Source organism: Urocitellus parryii, chromosome 6, assembly GCF_045843805.1.
Source record: "Urocitellus parryii isolate mUroPar1 chromosome 6, mUroPar1.hap1, whole genome shotgun sequence".
Classification (NCBI taxonomy): domain Eukaryota; kingdom Metazoa; phylum Chordata; class Mammalia; order Rodentia; family Sciuridae; genus Urocitellus; species Urocitellus parryii.
In genome coordinates, this window is record NC_135536.1 from 26,948,862 (window position 1) to 26,971,961 (window position 23,100).

The window sequence follows — 23,100 nt, forward strand, 5'->3', positions numbered from 1 at the left end:
ACGGTGGTGACTGTACTGTGCGTGTCACCTATATTAACTCATGTGAGGCACGTGCTGTTGTCATATCCATGTGACAGATAAGGAAACTGAGACGCTAAGTGGCAATTCACAGATGGAGCTAGGGTTGGACTCAGGACTTCAGCCGGCTGGAGTGCTGGATGGCTACCACCACACCGGGAGGTCAGGGCAACATTCAGAACCAGGGGAGGCTTTAGCAAGGGCTGCTGGAATCCATTTCCAGTGTCCTCTGGCAAGTACCCCATGATGAGGACTTGGATGGCAGCTTTGGGGAGAGGGCACTGGAGGGCTCGCTTTTCCTCTGGTCACCGTTCTGGCCCAGGCCGCCCCCAACCCCGAGGTTCCAGTGTGAGCAAGGACCCGGGGTGCACCCTCATGTCTCGTCTTCGGGGCAGGGTGAGTCAGTCCCAGGCTCTCTAGCAGGGGCTGCTGTTGCTCCCGATTTGGGGGTACAAAAGATGAAGACAGCCCTCAGCTGCGACTCCAGCCTGCCAAGGCCCAGCCTGGCCTCCCCTCCCAGGCTCTCCTATGATCCTGAGCATGGCCTTCTTCTGTGACTGTCCTGGGACTCGCCCTGTGCCTTTGCCATGCTTTCTCCCCCAGGGACACTCTATCCCTGTGGCTGGCTGGAGTCCCCGGTGAGCACAGGGCCACTGCAATCCCTGGCCTCTGGGACCTCAGTCTACCTATGCTCCAGCGGCCAGGGTTCCTCTCTGTCCTGCTCTCTGTGAGACAAGTGACTCCAGGCAAATATACCAGAACAGAGCAAGGGGCAGTCCAGGCCAGAGCCACCACGTCTCCTTTTTAAGGACACTCAGAGCCACTTTGGAGTTGCTGCTTTGGGTCACAGGGGTCCTTGGGTTGTCACTCACATCGTTCTGCTGACAACAGTTATAACTCCAGGTAGCTCTTTGGGGTGTTCCTACTGTCACCGTCACTGTGGGAGTGGGATGAAGAAGGTGTGAGAGTTCATGACACTCCAGCCCTTGCGAAGCCACAGGCCTGGCTTCAGGACCCGGCCACACAAACCTGACCCTCAGACTCCAGGAGGCAGCCCTGCAGCCTCAGAAGGCAGCTGTGCCTGGTCCTGGAGCCAGGGTCTCACCTGGAACTCGGGGCCCTTCAGGCACAGGGAAAGTCTGGACGGCCCGCCCCCCTGTGGCGGCTGCAGTGAGGCCCTGTCACTTGCCCGCCTGCTGTGGGGAGTGGGCTGGGAGCAGAGAAGGGGAGTGGGCAGTGCCTCCTTCATTTGCTCTCCTGTCCCCCACCCTTGGCCCCACCCTCAGCCACACTCAGTCCCTTCCCCCTTCCCCTCCTTCCCTCCCCCACCCACACCTCCCCAAGGACAAGCAAAGTTATTACAATAATGAATTAGCCAGCCCGCTTACCGCCGCCACTGGCGAAGACAATTATCCCCCCCTGCACATCCCTAGCCGCTGCTCCGCTCCCTCATAAAGACAGGCTTTTGGGGCCGCTTTGTGCTTTGATTGGAAATGAAGAGATTGCTAATTAGGGAACACCTGCTGGGACCCGGGCTGGCAGGAACAACGGCAGGACGGACTGAGCGGCCACTGCAGGCGGGTTGCGTGTGCAGTGCGGGTGTGTGAGTGTGCGCCGGCCTGTGTGTGCTCACAAGGGTGGTGGGGGGAGGCGAGGGGAAGAAACCGAGCCAGCGCCAGCATCTCGGTGATTTAATCCGACTCGCGGCCACCCCACCTCGAAGCTGTAAACAAAACCCAGACATTTTATGGAGCTTTTCACCTTTTAAAGGATGCTAATTTGTTTATGGGTGGCTATAATTCTACTCGTGTTTGCACAGGTCAGTGCCTGGCTGTGGTGTGTGCCTTGCACAGCTTTTTCCAGCTGTGTAAAGCCTCCTAGCTCCATGCAGAGGGACAGGGATGGGGCATTGGCACCCAGAGGTGACCTCTGGTACCGGTCTGCCTGGTGGCAGTGACCAGTGACGGAGATATGAAGTCAAAGGGCAATTCCTGAAATTGACTTGATTACTTATTCTTGGTCTGGGAGTCACCTATGTCTCACTGTTTCCTGGGACCTGGGAAGACAAGTGGCCCCCGTTCCAGAATGAAAATCCACTTTGATACTGGAGTGGCCACAGAGGTACCCGACTGCTTTTTCCTAAATGCCATCAAATGTTGGCTGATGAGCCACAGCCCTCATCTCACCTACCCACAGCTCCTAGGGAGAGCGCAGTCCAGCCACACACCCCCCTCCACAACTGGACTTCAGTCCTTGCTCCCTGTCTGACTGGACTCCTCTTCACAGCAACTTGTGTGTGCATCAAGGAACACACACTCGTGCACGCACGCACACATACACACACACACGTACACTCAATCTTCTGGGCATTCTTTGGAATATTTGTAACATAGTCTGGCTCAACAGATTTCAGTCCTGGAGACAGACAGTCACAGCCATGTGTGACTGTGATGCAGTGTGACTGTGGAAGGGTACAGAGTACACTAGTGGACCAGAGTAGGAGAGAGGACTTAAGCAAGATGGGGTAATGGAGGGCTTCTTTCAGAAGTGGGGAGCTGGGCTGAGTCATTAAGGGATCCATAGGCCATGACACTGGGTTGTGACCCAGCCTGCCCTCATTCGAACAAGTGGAGTTCAGCACATCTAGCCTGGAGCCCTGGAGACTGGGGAGCCCCACAGGGGCACTTATGGCCTGCAGGCATGAGGGCACACATGCACATGGGCAAGCTGCCTGCTGTGTACGCGCTGGGTTGGGGGATTTGGGAGGAATGGGACAGAAGGTGGTGGTCCTGGAAGCTGACTTGGGGACTTAAGTGTTCTGTGTGGTGCCCAGTCCTGAGCCAACTCTAGCTGTTTCCTGTCTCTCCTCTACCTGGTTACACTTGAGGTATCTAAAACATATGAGTGAATTCCTCTATCCACATGTGGAACATACATGCCCCATGCCCCATCAACCCTGCAGTTCACCCCAGCAGGGAAGGACCCTCTCAGAGTGCCTGCCTTGGCCTGAGCACAGCACTGAGGGTGTTCCGACCACCAGCCTCAGTTTTTCCACCTATAAATGGGAGGCACTCCTCGGCAACCCTGACATTCCCTAATTTCACAGAACATTTCACAGTGTTGGAAGACTCCATGCAAGAGTGGCCCAAAGCCTGGATGTTCGAGTATGACTTGGTCAAATTCCAGAATTGATATTCAGCAGCCATATGTCCTTAGGCTAGTCAAGGAACTCCTGTGGGGCCCATCTTTTTTATTTGAAAAATGGGAGGGGGGATTCTAGCACCTACTTCCTTGAGTTACTGAGCATAAGAAGGGACAATAGGAGCAGCACACCAAGCACAGAGTTGGGTTCATAGTGTGAGTCAATAGTGGACTGCCTCTATCACCACCATCATCATCATCACTATCATCACCACCACCACCACAATCACCACCACCATCATCACCACCACCGCCACCACAATCATCAACATGACTACCATCATCTTACCACCATCATATTATCATCATCATCACATCACCATCATCAAAATCATCAACACCATCATCACCACCATGACCATCATCACCACCACCTTCATCATCATCATCACCATCATCATATCATTATTATCATCATCACCATAATCACAACCATCATCATCATCACCATCATCACCACCATGACCATCATCACCACCACCTTTATCATCACCACCATCATCATCATCACCATCATCATATCATCATTATCATCATCACCATCATCATAACCACCATCATCATCACCATCATCACCACCACCTTCATCATCATGAGCTGGAGTCAGGTTAGAACTCACTCCCACAGTTAGCATTAATAATCTTCTGGTTCAACTTAACAAGTACCTCTGTTTTCTGAGACATCCATTCAATTTTTCCCTTTGACTCGTGTGAGCATAGACACCTTTTGAAAAGTCTCCAGATCTGTCAGAGAGAAATGGAAAAGCTGGCAAAGCCCCAGGAAGTAAAGGCTAAGAGTTCACCTCACCCCACTTGGGGTCCAGTCCCCAAGTGGGGCACATGAGCAGCTACAGAGGCCAGAGACACTGGGCCTCTCAACTGAGAAGACTATGCCAACACTGGCACAGGCTGGGCAATGTGAGATGCTTACTGGTGGTGAAGGACAGTGGGCCCTCTGCCTGGCAGCCAGGAGGGCCTGAGAGAGACAAAAACACAGGCCCCTAAGGGGCTGATGGCACAGCTGCTAGGTCACCCACCCAGACAGCTGCTGAAAGCTGGGGCTGGGCTCCTGCAGGCAGGGCTGTTGCTGAGCCCAGGCGTGGCTGCTCCAGCAGATGGTGGCCTGTGCACCCCGAAGCCCTCCCTGTGCCCAGGGACATGAACATGCCAGGCACTGGAAAGAACAGCTGGCAGGAAGGGTGGCTTCTGCCTGCTTTATGTGTCGCCCAACCAGAGAAGAAAGCTGCGTAGCCTTCGAAAGTGTGATTAGATCCTGAGGGTAGAAGAGGAATGGAGACATGTGCAGCACCAATGTCCTCCAAGCTGGTCCCTACCCTCTCTCCACGTCTAAGTCAAATCCAGAGTTGGCAAGGTTTTTGATTAGACTACCATTGTTACCACCAGAACTCCCCGACTCCAGTGCTTTTATGTCCACAGAACACATGGTATTCACTGTCCGTGAACTTGAACCACACCAACACAAAAAGAGCAGAGCTTTGAGGCCACTCAGAGCTGGACTCATCTCTTTTAATCCTCAGAACAACCCCCACAAGATTGGATTTTATTATCCCCTTATACAGATGAGAAAACTGAAATGCACAGAGGCAGATTCATTTATGGGGACCATCAGACTAATACACAGCAGAAATGGAACTCAAACTCAGATTTAGCCAAGTCCAAAGTCTGTGGACATGTGGTCATCACTGTATCTTGAATCTGCACTTTAGTTTTGGCAGTGCCGGTACAGAGCACAGGTGGAGGGTGGGGACATTCTTGTGAGTGGCATTTCGACTGGGTGTGCAGGTAGATGAGAGAGAAGAGGAGTCCATGTAGGGAGAAACTTCAAGTCCCTGGGAACTGGGATGAGCCAGACAATCTGAAGTCACCAAGCCAGTAAATCCACATGGACCCAATCCGAATCCCCACTGAATTCCCAGAATTTGGTGTCCAAGTCCTATTGGCTTACTGGTTAGACAACATAGCTATAGAGACAACCAGGTTTGAGTTTGAAACTCACCTTAACCATTTCCTGGATCTGCAGTCCCCTCAGGTGGACTGACTGAGGGTCTCCATTTCCTTGACTATACTGCCAACTTAAAGGAAGTGCCACGATGAGGTGCCCTCTGCCCACCACTCCAAACATGGTTCCTTGGCAACTCAAGTGCCCCTTCCCCATGTACTCGCCTTCCATACACATCCCTATCCCTTCTTTTGAGGCTTCCGGACTGGCTGCAACCAATTAGAGCAAGCAGGGGTACCCCACCCTCCGCCCACCCCTGTGCCAACCAATTCTATATTCCAAACTCCAAAAGAAGAGAACTGATCTTCCTATATTTTTCCATGCACACTCAGACTCATGGGCATTTGCAATGACACTGCTTGGTGACATAATGCCACGTGCCCTGGCCAGGCCTTTTGCTGAGAGCAAATCAAAGACCTAAAGCCCTGCCAGTGAGGAGGCGGTGGTCAAGCCTGGGCTCCATCCAAAGGTGTGGGACGGCTGTTCTTCTCTGTGGAAGAAGAGGCCCTCTTGCTCCAGCTCGCCATGGAGCAGAGGCATGAGGTGGAGAGCGAGTCTCTTTCTCTGCCTTTGGGGAGCCTATGCTGGGAGAAAAAAATAATAAGGGTGCAACTCACACTCTGAGTATGGACCTCAGAGGGTCTGTCTTGGTAGCCTGGAATCTTCACACCCAGAGTCCTGGTCCTGTATGTTGGCTCTACCCTGAGCTCAACCTGGAGAGGAGGAGAAGCTCAGAGTCAAATTCTAGAGGGGCCCATGTGGAGTGGGAGTGAATGAGACCACGGTAGGACTCCCCCTCCCATCCTCTTCCTGCAGCAGTTGCTGTTGGTATTTTGCTCAGATCCTTTATCCCATGATGCTACCCTCCCCAATTGCTAATAGCTGCACCTTATCCTGAGAGTTGTCCTTGACCCCTTTGGTCCAGAGGGCCTGGGAGGTTGCTTCCTCACCCATCGGCTGTCACCCAATGAATGGATGATTGATTTGGGGTAGCACTGGCCAATCCCCTTCCTGAAGGTGGCCGAGGCTGGCTTGGCATCGTCCCTGCCCAGATTCCTCTGGAGAGTGCTCCCTCATCTCAGCCCTGCTTTGGGGAACCTGACCTAAGGGCACTCATGTTCCCTATCTCCAGGAGCCTTCCCCAAACAACAGGGTGACAATGCAGCCAGGGAAATGCTTGAACCCACTTGGCAGAGACACTTACAACCCCATCAGTGGAAAATCACCAGACATACATCTGGAGGAGCTTCCAGCTCCTGAACCCACGGAGGACCCAGAGTCAGGAGAACACCTCCAGCAGGTCCCTCCAGTCTGAAAAACCAGAGTCTGGGCCACAGCCACCGCGAGCAAGTCAGCACCTCCTGCAGCTCGCCTACTACCCCACCACCCTGCAGCTGGGACCCCCGCAGCCCCACTGGCAGCACACAGTCACATGGCCATGTCCCAACTCCCCCCCCCCCCCCCCGAGAACTTCAGTAACCTCTCTACTAAGAGACACCAAGGGCTGGGGACTCTAAGAACATCAGACAAAGCAGGGGGAAGGGTTGGCAAAGAAAGAGGGTGCTGGAGACAAAGGCTCTCTGCTGAATGGCCTCACCACTGTCACTGCTCCAGCTAAGGGTCCACTGTGACACCTCAGCCTGGTGAGAAGGGGCACCTCTAAACACTGGAGATCACGTCAGTGACATCCCAGCCACCTGCATCCACTGCGCAGGAGGCAGGCTGACGGCTGCCAGGCCTCTGGGAAGCCAGAGGACCCACAGAAATCTGGTGAACCTGTGTCTGCAGAAGGTCACAGACAGACAGGATAAATACTTTGTCCCAAACAGTGAGCGCATGTTGGACTCCATCCAAAGTGGGGAGATTGTCTGACTCTCCTTGGGAATGTGATTAGCATCCCAAGAGCCAAGGTGGGGGGGAGAGCAGATCAAGGTCACTGGAGAGTGGGCAAGGAGTCAGGTGGGGGCTGTGGTCTTGGCAAAAGACCCCGCCTCCCTCCATCCATAATGAAGCCCAGCAGTGGGATATGGTGGACACACCCCACTAGGCCACACACATATCCCCAGGAGTTAGGATGACATTGGTGGCAGGAAAGGTGACGGACCACGGGTTTTGAGTTTCCAGAAATGTGGAGCGGGGTGGGGAGAAGCAAACCATGGACATAAAGGGAATGGAAACACTGTTGACCGAGGAGGGTATGAAGTCCCCAGAGGGCAGGAAGGTGGGGCACAGCGAGCAGGAGACGGCCGAAACCAGCTTCCTGGAAGCATACCCGCCACAAAGTGCTTTTCAAGTCCACCTGTCCAACCCACAGATGGGGCCTACGTCCCAGCAACATGTCCCCTGCTCCTCTGCAGAGACTTTGAAAAACTGATTTATGGAAAAGCAAGACTGCAAGAGCAGCCACGGAGAGCTCTGACTGACAAGGGGCCTTCTCGACCAAAGCACCCGTGTGGCAATATTTACAAGGATGTGGGGCTTGGGGAACAAAAGCTAGAGTCTCAGGATCCCTTTCATGTGGGTCTGTCAAGGGGGACACTCAACACATTTCAAAGAAAACCAAAAGAGGGAAACTGGAAATGTTGGAATGAATCCAATGTAGATGTAAACGACACAAAAGGGAATTCTTCTGTTTTGCTGGTTGTCCTTTTACAGCCCCAGAGTATGTTGTAGAAAGTGGCATCAGATGGCATGATTTACCTCCTGGGTAACCTTAAGCAAGATCCTCAACCTCAGTGCCTCAGTTTCCCTTCCATAAAATGGGAATAACCATGGCACCTACATCTTAATCATTACAGTGACAAGTTGTATAAACTCCAGAAAGTTTCTAGCACATAACAGATCCTCAAAAAATGCCTCTTTCCTTCTCCCACAATCTCAAGAGCCAATGCAGAGGTGGGACACATGAAAAAGTCAAGAAACCAGGCAAGCCCTGAACAACGACACAAGGGAACAGAGGAGAACTGTCTGAGGAAATGTCAGGATTAGGTCCCAGGTGGTAGTGGAGTTGAGGTGAGGAGAGGTTATTGTCAGGGAAGAAAAAGTGGAAACCGTCACACTATGAAGCAAAAGAAAAGATACCTAAGAATTTTTTTAAAGCTTTAAATTCATAATGTGGTTCTTCCCCAATGTGAAAAGTGCTGGTTAAAGAAAAGATGAAGTTTTAGGGGAGAGAGAACAAAGCATGTCCCCAGGCTCAGTATGGAAATGACAGAGACCCAAGACCACCTGCACCGTGAAAGTCCAATTGTAAGAACCATTCTTCTGGGAAATTTGGTGGAGGACTAGGGAAAGCCTGAGATCAAGGGTCCCACATATAAAGGAATCACTTTGTGAGTTCTATAAAATGGCATAGACGGGGGAGGGAGGGGGCACAGAGACCAAGAGGAGTAGACTTAGGGACTTAGGGGTGAATATTTTAGAAATAAGTGAAGACACAGTAAAAAGAATTGTTCCAGTGTTAATGATAAAATCAAGGCCACTTAGTAAAAAACAAGATAAAAATTTTTACAAGGGAGCACATAGGGACACAGAAAATGGAAAAGGGATACTTTGTGCTCTGAGGACTCTTTATTTAGAAAGTCTCCAAATGTAATATTTTTAAGTTAATAGGGTATGATAGAGAGGGGGAAACCAGAAATAGACAAGAGCGTGGCCATGCAGAAAAGCAGGGAGGGAGGTGATGTTTTTCAGGGGGCGTTTTTTAGACAGCTCATTTACATATTATTACTAAGAGAATTTCCAGGTCACACCAGAAAGGTAAGAATCTCCCCTCTGACCAAGGAGGAGACCAAAGACACAACTACTCAGGCCAGTGGCATGTCTAGGAAAAGTCACATTGATACTGGGTTGGGAGTTGGCATCTGCTTGTGTCATTTTTTCATCAGTACCTTTAAAGTATTTCGGGGACCCATCTTGACCAGGCACTGTGCTGGGAGATGGGGCTCCCGGTGTCTGCCCACAGAACTCTTAGCTCTGGAGGGGAAGCAGATGATCACAGCAGGGGTACTGACACACAAAGCTGGACAGGGAAGTCCTTGGAGATCACCCATCTGACCCCCATCCCTTTTACAGACAAGAAGCAAAGGCAGAGAGACACAAAATGGACTGCACTTGGCCATCAGGCAGTGGCTTCTGGAAGCTAACATACTTGATTGCTCAATATGCTGATATAAAAATCAGTTTTATTTCCGTAAACAGTTTGGAAGCCTCCACAACAGTGTCCAGCCACATTGGTATGGTGTCAGATTTCAAGGTAATATTTCTGATATTTTTAGCAAATAGATTCCATGGGTGTAGTGAGATTGCGTCCACTTGCCCTCTCACTGCCCTCATCCCCCTCCTTAAATGATTAGGCAAGCTTAGCCCAAAAATAAGTGGAGGGAGAAAGCCAGGGAGGAGCCTGCAGAAGCCAGACCAAACCTGAGCTGGCAGATGGGGTAGAGAATACTCTTGTAGGCACCTGACCTTTCCCTCTGAAGTCGGCCTTTCTCATTCTCAGGAACATCTTAGGTTTGCTCCCTACACAACACACAGCCTCCTTTGCATGTTTTAAACCTTGATGTGAATGGTATCCTCCTGTCTCTAAAAATCTTCTAAATATCTATTCCTTAAGGATGCCACTGACTGTCCAACAGATCCACAGAGACTATTCATTAGCTTCACTTTGAAACTTCTATCACTAAGGACAGAGAGCTGGGTGAAGATCCTGCATAGGAGAGATGCCACCTGTGTGTGCGTGTTGCCCAAGAGCAAAGCCTGAGCCCACAGGACTAACGTGCATCTCGCGATCCTTCCCCCTGGGCTGCACGTGGCGCCTCATCCCCACTGGCTTCCCAAGGAGCCACAGCAGATGGCCATCTGAAGGCGGAATTAGCTCAAGAGTCATTACATGAGGGTGTTCTCAATTGAGTGCCCCAGAGTAAATAGTAATTACACGTTCCTTCTAGATTACTCTCTGCCCGAGACGGGAAAGAAGAGAGTCACGGATGGCTGACCGCAATACCCTGAACGTGCACAGTGTGCACACACGCTCAGGCTGGTCACAAGTCTGGATTCGGAATTCTCCCCTAAGAGCATGACAGCACCTCTACAAGTCCCTTGAAATACCCAAATTGGCTTCTCAGAGGCATCAGGAATGGCCCTTCCCTACTCCCTTTCTTCTTTTCTTGCTGAGGATTCCCCAAAGGTGCACCGTCCGACCTGTGGGAAACACGCCGCCTCTCTAGCTACTCCACACAGGAAAGAGGAATTGGCCTGATGCAGAAACAACACTGCTGAGACTTGGAACACTGCGGGACATACAAGACAGCTCGTTGAAGTCACTTCCTACCATCACGTCTACGCATGGACAAGTATATGTGCTAGGCTATGGACAGCAGATTTCCATGTGAGGCAGGAGGCTTGGCCAGATCACCCCAAAACAAAACCCAGACAGGTAACAGGAGGATGCTCATGTTTCCACCTCCAGAAGGTCACTGGATGTGGGTGGCAGCCACCCTCAGCGGGGCATGGTGGACAACCAGGTGTCTCTAAACCACCTCCAGAGCAGCACCCTTTACTATCTTTGCAAGCTGTCCAGGGGACTTCAGGAGAAATGTGGGGACTTTGAAAGTTTTTTCCCTGTTGACCTGTTTGGCACAGAGTCCTGGAATCACAAAATGTCCAAATGTCATTCTCTTTCCCACAACAATGGCTCTGAGAAGTTATTATCTAGTAGGCACTGTCCAGGGGATGGTTCACGGGTTCTCTTTAATACCTGCAACTCCATGAAAGAGGTGTTCTTATCACCCCATTTGTAGAAGAGGACATTGAGGGTGAAATGGAGAGGTGGAAATCTGGCCAGGGTTGCAGCTGGCATCAGGTGGATCAGGACTCTAGAGTATGTTTTCTACCCCTACAACTTAACAGCATTCCCCATGCAGGGAAATAATTTCATCTAAAACTGGTAATACTTCCATCTTTAAAGGAACTCTTATTCTATGATTTTTATTTTAACTTCATACCAACCTTATGAGAGACTCAAAGCAGAGATTAATCCCTTTGGGCAGGTAAAGAAAGTAAGCTACAGTGAAATCAAGGACTCACAGAGGTCCCCCTTTTGGCAACTCCCCTCCCAAATCCCAAATGGCTCCTTTCTTTGGATGCTGCAAAACACTGTCAGCAGAGCTGGAGGATTGGGTGCCCTGGGCTTCTCCAAACGTGTGGAAGCCTATGCAAATTCCAGAGGGGTGGAGGTGCAGAGGGAGGGGTAGCAAGACCACAAAGGTCCAAAACAAGGGTCTCTGCAAATTAAAAACAAAATTTAAAAATCAGAGATGGCTGGGCGTGGTGACAAATGCCTATAATCCCAGCAATTCAGGAAGCTGAGGCAGAAGGATTGCAAGTTCAAGGCCAGCCTCAGCAACTTAGCTAGACCCTGATTCAAAATTTAAAAAGGGGGGGGGCTACGGATGTGGCTCAGGGGTTAAGCACCCTTCAATTCAATCCCCAGTGCCAAAATATATATGCAGAAGATCTATGGACTCATGTTTTTGAGTGATTCGCCCTGATCAGCTTTCCACTAACCCTCCAGTTGTGCTTAGGGAAGAGAAAGGTGAGTGCAGAAAATAGATCAAAGAAAATGATGGTAGAGCCACAAAACCCAGAAGAAGCCACTTCTGGGCCTATGGCCTTGGGTGACAGGGACAAAGGCTGGCTGACCTGTTGTCATCAGTTATGGTAGGAGCACAATAAATTGGGTTCACCAGAACAAATAGTTCTAAACATGTAAACTTTTAGAGCCAGAGGCCCCCAATCACCTGCAATCTCTCATTTAACTATTGAGGGAACTGAGCTCTTGAGGAGCATGAGTACCTTCATGACCGCTGAACCTGGAGTTGGGACTGGGTTGGACACCTGGTACCTGCCTCCTTCCGTGGCACATCAGGCTGCCTCTGACCACCAGAGCTTGCGACTGAAGTAGCCCTCAACCTGGGTCTCTTTCCACTTGACTTCATCGTTCAGCTCTTTTTTTAAAAAAATATTTATTTAGTTGTAGATGAACACACATGTGGTGCTGAGGATCGAACCCAGTGTCTCACACTTGTGAGGCAAGCACTTTACCACTGAGTTACAGCCCCAGCCCCTTGTTCAGCTCTTAATTCCCAAATAATTATAGATTCCCAAGGAGTTGCAAAGAGAAGGTAGAAGGGGCCCTGTGCTCCTTCACCTGCCTACCCCATGGACTTGGGCGCTCACAAGACCCACTGTTGCTCTGTAACCTCAGATACACTCAGAGTGGCAGGTCCCCTCCTGAGGACTGACTTAGGAGCAAGTTATCCTGACATTTCTTCCTCCTATCTTATCCTACCCCTTCACTGATAGAAACTCTAAAACACACACACACATACACACACACACACACACACACACACAGCCTAATCAGCAATAATTTCTCTCCTGAATATTGCTAGAAAGATCACTAAGCCAAGCTAATCAATTGTCTCAGGCAGCCACCAGGCCCCAGGAGAGACTAGACTTTTCATTGCTGTCACTTAACCCTCAACAGCCTGAGTTTTTGCACTCCATCTTCCACAGGAGAGCAGAAAAAGAAATACTGTTCTGGGAGGAATCCAGTACCTAAAATGATGTTCCTAATTCGACACCTTTCAAAGGCCTTGTCCATGCTAATGGAAGCAGACACTTTGGAAAGCTTCAGAGGAAGGTCTCCCTCTTATGTGTACCCCCGGGACTAGAGTGGATAAAGTAGGAGGAGGAGCACGGGGCCCCACAGAGTCTGAACAGCCAGAGGAAGCAGGTAGGCTCAGAAAGGCGAGAGAAGAGAGTGTGGCAAAGGAGGGAAATAGTCACAGGAGAGAGCGGTTCAGCAATTAAATCTGACATCGACTTAGACAAAGCTTCTTTACTGAACAGGATAAAATTCCTGGGAAATTTCATGCACACATGAATAGAAGACACACGCGCACACACACACACACACACCTCTCCCCCGCCCCCCGCTCCACCCCCACCCCTCTATGGACAGAGGAATATGGAAGCAGGAGGGTCAGGGAATAAAAGGGACTTGGGCAAGGACCATGAGTCCAAGGACATGGGCATTCATGGCTTCAAATCATTCCTGCATGATTAAGAGGACAAAGGGAATGAAGTGCCCCCCGGGGAGGAGAGATTCTGCACTTTGCACGCATTTGTTGAACATATATTATGTGCCAGGCAGTGCACTAGGCACTGGGGACTTCAAAGGTGAAGACTAAGGAGGCCAAAAGGGAGACAGTGACAATCCAAGTGTTTAGAATAGTACCTACCAGCTGCTTGGAGGGGGAGCAGAAAGGAGGCAGTGAGAAGACGGAACACTTTCTAAGTTCGAGTGGCACTGTGATTCGGGTTCCAGACCCCTGCTTCAATCAGGAACCAAATGGCTACCCATGGAGGAAGAAAAGGAGAAGGGACTTTTGCCTGGCAGCACAGTGAGTCCCCATGCAGAGATACGGGAGTGTTGAGGACATCAGGACTGAGGGCATCTCAGGAGAGGCCATTTCTTGAAGGTGATATGTACTTGGTCAAGTGGTCACATTAGGAGGGAGGCTGACAGAGCAGCCACCTGCCACCTTGTAGATGCATGTGCCATCTTTCTAGCCAGGCCGGGCCTGGTCTACCCATGGGAACGTGCAAACTGCCCTCTGATACTGTGGGGTAGAGAGGTGTGCAGGGAGCCCGATGGGCTTTGAGGTCTTCATGGGACAAAAGCTGAGTGGGACCTAAGAACCAAACTGCTCCTTGGGATGAGAGCCAAGGCCAAAAGATGGACAAAACTGTTTCCATAGAATGGAGAGTCAGGCCTTCTCCAATGAAGGGATGCTGCCTGGGCCCAGCTCCTCCTTTGCCCTCCCCCAAGGTCTTCCCAACACACCCTGAGCTCTGGCGCCCTAGTGGTTAGCAGTGAACCTCCCTAGTGGTTGGAGGGTGAAGCAGGGTTTTGCTGACTCAGCGCCCAGCTTAAACACCCCTAGGGGTAGGCGTGGGAGGCTGTCTAGTGGGGCAATCCTCTGTGTGCAGAAGGGAATACTGTGCCAAGCAAATAAAAGTGCCAACACTTATTGGGCACAGGGCTAAGCACTTTGGGGCATCTTGCTTCCCAGCAGCCCACAAGGCAGATTCTGTTGTTATCTCCATTTAGCAGAGGGGAAAAGGGAGACCTTGAGCGGTTTGGTAGCCTGGTATCTCAGCTGAGAAAGGGTGGATGTGACCCTTGGCTGTCGGACTCAGCCTGTGCTCTGAACCTCAGCTCCATACCGTCCACAGGAGTCACATGTGAGGGCAGGGGGCATGACTGATCACCATGGAGCTGCGCTAATAGGGGAGACTGAGGCACAGCCCTGCTCCTGTGGGGGTCCTGGTGGCAGGTGAAGGCCATGTGGAGGAGGTCAGCTAGGGGCTGTGAAAACCCTGAGAGAGACGACTTCACAGAAAAGCTGAAGTAGCTGTGTTGAAATGCTACCGGGACATGAAAAGGCAAACACAAGACTCACGGGCCACCACGTTTGAAGCACTAAGAGAAAGAACAGCTCCCAGGGATAGGGAAACAAAAAAGCCAAAGGATCCTAGAAAGAAAGAAAATCTGCTGCCTGGTGCCTCTGCTGACCTCATGGAGCCAGAAAAAAAGCCCAAGTGAAAGGAACAGTCACTGCTCACTTGGTTGGTGGTAGAGAAAAGGACCAGTGCCCATGGAGCCCGCTGAATCACCATGCATCCGGGACTCCTGCCCTCCCTTTCCAAACTGAAGAAGGAAATCTCATTCCGGGGGAGCCAGGCAGGGCCTGTTTAACAGCCATATGGTCCTGATGTTCCCCTTTCCTCTAGTATACTCAAGAGAATGAGGGGAGAGGGAGGCCAGAAGGCTTGCCTGGGCTTAGACTCCTGACCTCAGCTTGGACTTGACATTGCTCCACCTTGGCCAAGTTGGCCCTCAGTTCTCCACCTGGGCACAGAGAGCCAGATGGGCTTTGAGATCCTCACGGGACTGAAGCTGAGTGGGAAGACATGTGAGTTACTTTCCAAAGGGAAGAACACTCAGCACGTCAGAGGCAGGACCAAAGTAGGGGAGGCTCCATTCCTCTAGCCTCACCGGGCAGCAGGGGGATCTCCAGGGGCTGGTGATTGAGCCATACCACTGTCCCCACATCTCACCTCCATGCTGGAGGAGGAAGATTGGCTTGAGGAGGTAACAGCGCCCAGCCCCTCCAGGCCCTGGGTGAGCAGAGGACCCCAGTCTGCTATAGGTGGCCTTGTGAACTGATCCCCTCGCCCCCAGCTCCTCCCTACCTTCTACTTTGCAGAGCACAGAAGTTGTACAGCAGCCTGGAAACGCTGATGGCTTAACTGGTTTAATTTTTTTCCCCAGCAGCCCTGAGGGGTTTTAACTCTTTCCTCCTGCAGAAACCCAGCTTTTGGAGTTGAATGTTTAAACTCTCACTGGGAGACTCATAAATATTCGGAGTCACTCTCTCCCTCTCTGTTTGATTAGGAAATGAGCCTTTAACTCAATGTAATCCCCAAGCCATTAACAAAAAAGCCCTCAACAGTTCCACTATTAGAATTTCACTCTTAACCCGCTGAGGATTGAATTAGATTAACATAACTAACCACAATCTGAGTTTATTTTCTGTGCCAGATAGAAATGTGTTTTCAGGAAAGGCGAGAAGGGGGAGGGAAGGGAGGAGGGAGAGAAAAGGGGGGAGGATAATGAAATGTAAAAATAGAGATAAGAAAAAGATGGACAGATATACGGTAGTGCAGTGATAGGAAGAGGTGCACCATGGTCTATGGTTTAAAAATCCTGCCAGCTGCCATTTTTTATTTATGGGATATTTGGAGAGACCTCAGCTATGTAAAATCGTTTGAATTAGGGAAGCACTTTCCAGGTATTTGCAATTCCTTCCTCCTGGAGATTGATGGTCCTACACCTGAGCTAGCTGTGTTCCAAAGCACCTGCTCATTGCCCCCCCCCCCCACCGTCCCCAATTTGGGAGGAGGTCAGAATTGGATGCCTGTGTGCTCCAGGATGGGAGGCCGCATCAAACGATAGGGCGATAGGGCGTGCTCACAGGCAACTACTCGCTTCCAGCCACAGAGATAAACAATGACAAGGAAGGAATGGGTTAGATTCGGCAGACATGAAGTCACAGACGGCCCCGTGACCAATTGTATTTAAGAAATCAGTTTGCAAAAAAATGAGTTTGATGGGAGCTCAGACCACATAAAATTAATCGTTATTGAAGCAGAAAGTAAGTAATCAGAGGCTGCCTTATGCAAATGCACCCAAGTTCCCCCCAACTGCATCTCTATAACTAAGCCACATCTGGAACCTGAGGATGAAAGCCAGGGCCCCCAGCACTCTACCAAACAAGCCCTCAGCCCCTCAAAAGCAACCACTAATCGCCCGGGGGAGGGGCACTTCTCACCTAAGTGTTCCAACAAATATTCTTCTCTGCACAGTGTTAATGCTAACGAGAGCACAGGATTCGTTCAGGAATGCAGGACTCTCCCCCACTGCACTCAACCAGGCACTGGGGCCAGCCAGGCCCTAGGGTGCATGCTGAGGAGGAGAAGGAAGGACCTGCTCTTGTGCCAAAAGGTTCAAAAAGTTCCACACTTTCTCTGAGCCTCTGAGACTTTAAAGACCTGGAAGTTCAGCTTTGCACACAGTGGCCCACTCTGATTTGAGTGAAGTGTCTTGATCACTTGATTCACATGAACTTTAATTAACAATCATCCACCAGCTCCCACTCCTGCATTGTTGTGGGAAAACCTTAGCAGGATGCTTCTATCAAAACAGTCCTTGCAACAGGAGAATTAATAATCCTACATGTATAATTCACTTAGCTCTCTTTTTTTCTTCTTCTGGATTTCATGGACTTTAGTTTCCCAAATAGGTCTTAAATAGTGACATTTACCACCCCTACACACACACACACACACACACACACACACACACACACACACCAAACTCATTCTGGATTTCTCCACTGATGAACGTGTCCTTACTACCTGGACACATAAAGTTCATCTTCTAATTTCTCATTGCTTCCTGACCTGCTTTCCACTCTCCAAAATAATAAACAAAGGGATTAAATACATTAATAACTCTAAATAAGATGCAGGTGAAAAATAAAGAACCAAAAAAAGGAAAGTTTAAGATTTCATAACCATCAAAATAAAAACGAGATCAAATTGCCTCTCTGGATGTGTGCGCAGGCTTGTGTTAACTTTCATCAACTCTTTTGCTAAAAAAAAAAAAAAAAAAAAAAAAAAAAACTATTTTGTTTGTAATCCAAAACAATTTAGACTTATTTGCTTTGTTTAATGCTTTAAATTTGTTGGAAAGATCATTTCTTTGTTAGGATATTGTTTATGGGAACAAATCAAGAAGTCGTCTTCTGCAAGATAACATCTGGTAACCACTGTACAAGTGAATAGAAACCATGACAAAATGATATACACTTTTAAAGTTGTGCAAAGTATATGTTAAATATCATCACATAATCCTTCTCCCCAAATTTAGGACTACTGTTGCATAACTGCTATATAGCAAATCTCCCCAAATCTCCCCAATGCAGCATTGGGGTTCATACTATCTATTATCCAGAAAACTAACATCCCACCACTGGACGCTCATGACAGGTAGGCCCTGTGCACACTGGACAGTGGCTAAACTGGGGCGGGGGCATCTCCAGAGCCACCTGATGTGCACACACTGTTGGATTGTCTGAAACAAGCCCGGCTTTGACAAGAATCTTAATATTAAGTTTCTCCTTTGGTGAAACATGTAGAGTGATACCCTCTGCACCTCTCCACACCTGGCTCCTTCCTTTCTGACACTCTTCCTCCCCCACCCAAGTTCCCCTTTCAGGATTAAGAAAATGCCTCCAGTAAGTGAGCCAGCTGAAGCCTGCAAGGCAAGACAGCTCCTCAGCTCTCATCTCAGAATTCTCAAAGCAAACTTGCTCCATGGAGGGAAAAGAAGTCGCTTCCCTTTGAGGCGCGATAGAAAAGCTAATCATTGGGGCTGTCTCAACTCTTGCTGTCCGTGAAAGCTGCAGGGTGAGCCCAAATCTGTGGGACCCTTCCATCAGCACCTGTCCCTGGGAAGTGGGTCTTCCCCCTCTGTCACCTTCCGCAGCTCACTAGTCACCTTCCCCATCTCACCAAATGCTGGAGCTGCCAGCAAATCAAAGTTTTCACGCTGGGAGACATAACCACCCTGCTGAGCCGCGTGTAAACTTTGCCTTGCCCTTTTGATTTACTTACTTTTCCTTTACAAAAACAAATAAAAACAAACAAACGGGACCTACTGATTCTGAATGAGTTGGTGTAACCCACGGTGCCATTCCCGAGACCCTCTGACCTTCCCATGACAGGCTGTGGGAGGCGACGTTTTCCCTCGGCCATGCGGGGATGCTTTCGTGTGCAGAAAACCAGGATGAAAAAGCAGGCGTGGGAGATATTTTTATCCATTAGAGAGGGAGAGAGAGAGAGAGAGAGAGAGAGAGAGAGAGAGAAGGAGGCTGTGTAGGGAGAAGGACAGGGAGGTCCAGGGCAGTCTGGGCAGGACCAGAGGGAGAAGTTCGGTGACTTACATGCTAGCGCTGGCGTGGGGCACGGGGCTGCTGTGGAACGGTCACTCTCAGGTGTTTCCAGTGGCTGATGACTCGTTGTTCGGCTCCTCCGGCACCAGCTGACAGTCCCCTGTCTGTGTCTCTTTGTGACTAAGGACACAGTACTCCCAACCTATAAATAGATCTCAACTCCGTGATTGATATAACAGGCAGCTGACAAAAAAAAAAAAAAAATCCCACAACCATAACCAGGTCTCAAACAAAACAGCCAAACGATCTGGACTTCCAAACCTACCGAGCCCCATGCAGATGCCTTGGAATCCGGTGGGCACAGGAAAGCAGGGAGGACATATATCATCAAGCGGGGAGGAACAGGGAAGGGCAAGTATGGTGGGGGAGATGATGACCTCTCTAGGTGCAGCCTTCACTTGGGGTCACTGGGAGTTGGTGAGTGACAGCCATCAGAGACCCAGGGGAGGAGCCAGGGCAGGAGGTCCTGACCCCCGGAAGGAGAGGTCTCCCTGGATCCTGAGCCCCTGGCCCAGTCAAGGCCAGAGTCTAAGTTCTGACTCGGGAGCATTCGTCAGTCAGATCAAGTGCTTTCCACGAAAGTTTCCACTCCTCCTGCCAGATCAGGAGGGGGAGGGAGCAGAGCTCTCCCAGCTGGGGCAGGGGGGCGGGTGCGGAAGGGCTTCTTGGGGGACAGGCAGAAGGCTCCTGCAGGGTGAGAAGGATGTGCAGGTGAGGGCACGCAGAGGCTGGAGTCCTCTGCCTGGTGGGACAGGGTCTTTGAAAAGTCCAGATGGCATTCCTAGTAGAACTATCTGCCGTTGAAAGGCCTTGGGGGTGTTAGGGGCTCTGCTTTTTCCAGAAAGATCTCCTAGGAGACCAAACTCTCTGGAAAGGTTTCTTCTTTTGGAAAATAGCCCCCATGTTTGAGATACTAAAGGGTCTCTCAGAAGCCAGTTTCTGCAAAGTTGGCACAGCCTCCTAGGGACAGGCCAGCCAGGGGCAAAGTTTTAGAGGATGAGAGTTATGAGGAAAGAACCAGAGGAGCACCCATCATGTCAGGGGACTGACCCGATGTTCAACCCTACGGGGTCATCTGCCTTGATTTTCCTCAGTTAAGCAGGATTTCAGTTGAGATTCCCTTTAAGAGGGGTCATAGAGCTCACACCAGCCCCTTACTGGTGTGGAAGGGACAGGAACTTTAGAATTCCTAAAACTTCCCCAGTGCTAATTTTTTAAAAACTAAGTGGGGAAAAAAAGAAATTTTAAAAAATGAAGTGGAACCCCCTCTTTATGTTAGATCTTCTCCCATGCTCCTCAGGTGGACAGGAACCATGAAGATGATGGTCCCCAGGTTGTTGGAGACTGCTTTATAGTAGGACATCAAATATTCCCACCAAAGCTGGCCCCTGGAACAAAACCTTCACCAGGCTAAAGACCATGCTTTTCTTATCCACCATTGTGCACAGAGCTACCTTGATTCCTGGCACATGGTGAGACCTTCATAAGTGTGCACTGAGTGGGTGAGTGATGCCCAAGACACCACCATTCGAGCCACACTTTTGGACTAAGAGCCTCTCAAGAAACGTGTTTTCTGAGGAAGATGGAGAACTGGGAGTGGGACTTCAGGCCCAGGGAGTCTGACGGGCCCATCACCACCTGTCCATAGTACTGAGAACCAGGGTGCTCCGAGTACCAGGCCAGCGTGACCAGTGGCCACCAAGCACTCCCCTCTAACCAGGCCTGACCACACACAGAGCTGCTGGAAAGGCAGATGCACCTGCAGAGGCAAGGCCAGAGAGGGACTTGGGCGCTGAGGACTGGGGTCACCCACTGGCACACACCTGCCATCAGGCTCCTTGCAGGAGGCAGATCTCTTCTGATGCAGATGGAGCCTTCTCTTCTTTATCTGCTTTCTCCTCAAATTCTCCAGCTGTCCTACTTGACCCCTCACTGATTTCCGGCACAAGTCCTGTGAGGGTGTCTCTGTGGCCTTGGCCTCTCGGGGGGCTTCTCCAGCCACTAGTCCAGAGCCTTGTCAGTCTGTGGGTGCCTGGGTTGAGTTCAGGGCTTTCTGGCGGCACTGCTGCGGAAAGCCCCTGTGGGACCTTAGTTTCTCTTTTTATCCCCAGCCCATCCTCTGAATCTGCCCACGGTCTCAGTCCTGACTCTCCAGACTACACCAAGCCCTGGAGTTGGCCCCCTCTAAACTGCCCCAGGAGGGGACCAGCAGGTGCCTGTCCCATCACAGCTGAAGTGCTAGTCATCCCTTTGGGGACCACAGGCCTTTGCTTTCAGAAGGCTCTTAGTGGCCTCACTTCCTCATCTTAAGTCTCTTCCACTTCAAGGGTGAGCCCCACCTCATCCCTGGGCCACTCGGAGTGGACAGTCATACAGACTCACACCGCTGAGACCCTGACTTGGTGGGTAAGGCACCGTCTCTGGGCGAGACTCCCAGGGTTGACATCTGGTCAAACCCTGGCATTCTTGATTCTTGCTGCTTCACTTTTCTCATCTGCAACTGGGAATTTTAAGGATAGACCTCCTTAAATTGCCATGAGGACAAATGAGTCAACACTAGAACAGCGCCTGACACAGGCAGTATCCTCTGTAGATGCTCCGGGTATCCACATAGCCCCACGGGCACCCCTTCGGTCATTCTGGAGGGGCCTCTGCCCACCTTCACCACCTCTCTCCAGCTTGCTCTGGTTCTTCTCTGAAAGCTACAAGCAGGACAGGCAGGGCAAGGAGCTGACGGTGACAGGTTGCACTGGCCTGCAAGCCTGACCAGAGGCCAGAGGTCAGAGGTCAGGAAGAAAAGACTATGTGGGGGACTTTCCAAGTTTTAATAGTGAGCCCAAAGGCAGGTAAAGAGAACAGGAAAACCCAGAAGATCCTAAGCAAAAAGCCAGGTTCTTATATGCTCCACCTCCCTCCACTACCCAGGCCTTTCACCCAGAGATAATATGCCCACCTGAGTCTCCTGGGACCCCACAATAGCTGAGAATTCCACCTTGAGTCTCCCTTTTTTTTTTAAAAGCCAGAATATGGCTTTTAAAACACATGATCCACATATCACTGCAACCCTGGTTACCTGCCCCTTGCTCCACGAGACAAGCTCCCCGTACCTCCTTCAAAGGTGTTCCAACTCCTGAGACTTCTTGAGTGCTCCCCAAATCTTGTGTTCTGTTTTTTTGAGTGTGCAATGTATTTTCACAACATAAGATTCATCATTTTAAAGCACACAGTTAGGGCTGGGGTGTGGCTCAAGTGGTAGTGCACTCACCTAGCATGTGCAAGGCACTGGGTTCGTTTCTCCGGCACCACATAAATGTAAAATAAAGATATTGTGTCCACCTAAAAAAACCTAAAAAAATAAATATTAAAAAAAATAAAAATAAAGCACACAGTTAAGTGGTGGGAGTACCTTCCTGGTGTTATGTAATGGCTGCCCCATGTATCTAGTTCCAGAACACGTTCCTCTCCCATGGAAGAGCCCTCGTATACCTTAAGAAGTCACCTTCCAGGTTGGGTTTGTAGCTCAGAGGTAGAGTGCTTGCCTTGCACGTGTGAGGTACTGGGTTCAATCCTCAGCACCACATAAAAATAAATAAACAAAATAAAGGCATTGTGTCCGTTTACAACTAAAAAAAAAAGTCACCTTCCATCTCCCCATGCGTTAGTCTGTGAGGACCACTATTAACACAGTGCCCCAACCTGAGTGGCTTTACATGAGAAATTGACTTCTCTTTAACATATGCCATCGTCTGGCAACCACTGTTCTCTCTGCGGATTTGCCTTGTCTGAATATTTCATATAAACAGAATCGTGCTGTATGCAGCCCCCTCCTAAGCTCTGAACCCTATGTGTCTATTTTGAAGAGAAGAAGGCTGACCATCTGGCAGCCCTTTCTGGTCCTGTGGTCTAGCAGCTCTCTGTCTACCTCTGCCTCAATTCTTGCCCCTTACATCTCGGGATGAACCTCCTGGCCTTGAAATCCCATGACTTACGCACACCCGCTACACAGGAGTTGCTTTGTGTGGGTTTCCTTATTATATCCTCCACGGGAGGGACAATTATACCCTGTATTAGTTGCAAGGGCTGCATAATGAAGTGCCCCAAACTGTACAGTTTAGAACAACAGAAACGTACTGGCTTACAGTTCTGAAAGCTGCAAGTCCAAGATCAAAGTGACAGCAGGGTGGGTTCCTTCTGGGGTGGTGAGGGGGCATCTGTC

The 23,100-nt window shown here is 50.2% G+C and overlaps 1 protein-coding gene across 1 annotated transcript in view; it reads right to left on the reverse strand.

The window, feature by feature from the left end:
• The window catches only part of Esrrb (estrogen related receptor beta), a 159,736-nt gene extending 140,774 nt beyond the window's left edge, over window positions 1-18,962 (reverse strand). The window contains exon 1 of the mRNA XM_026402058.2: window positions 18,876-18,962. Coding sequence (XP_026257843.1) covers window positions 18,876-18,877 — 2 coding nt within the window. The 5' untranslated portion in view covers window positions 18,878-18,962. The remainder of the gene's footprint in view (window positions 1-18,875) is intronic.
• Window positions 18,963-23,100: the final 4,138 nt, after the last annotated feature.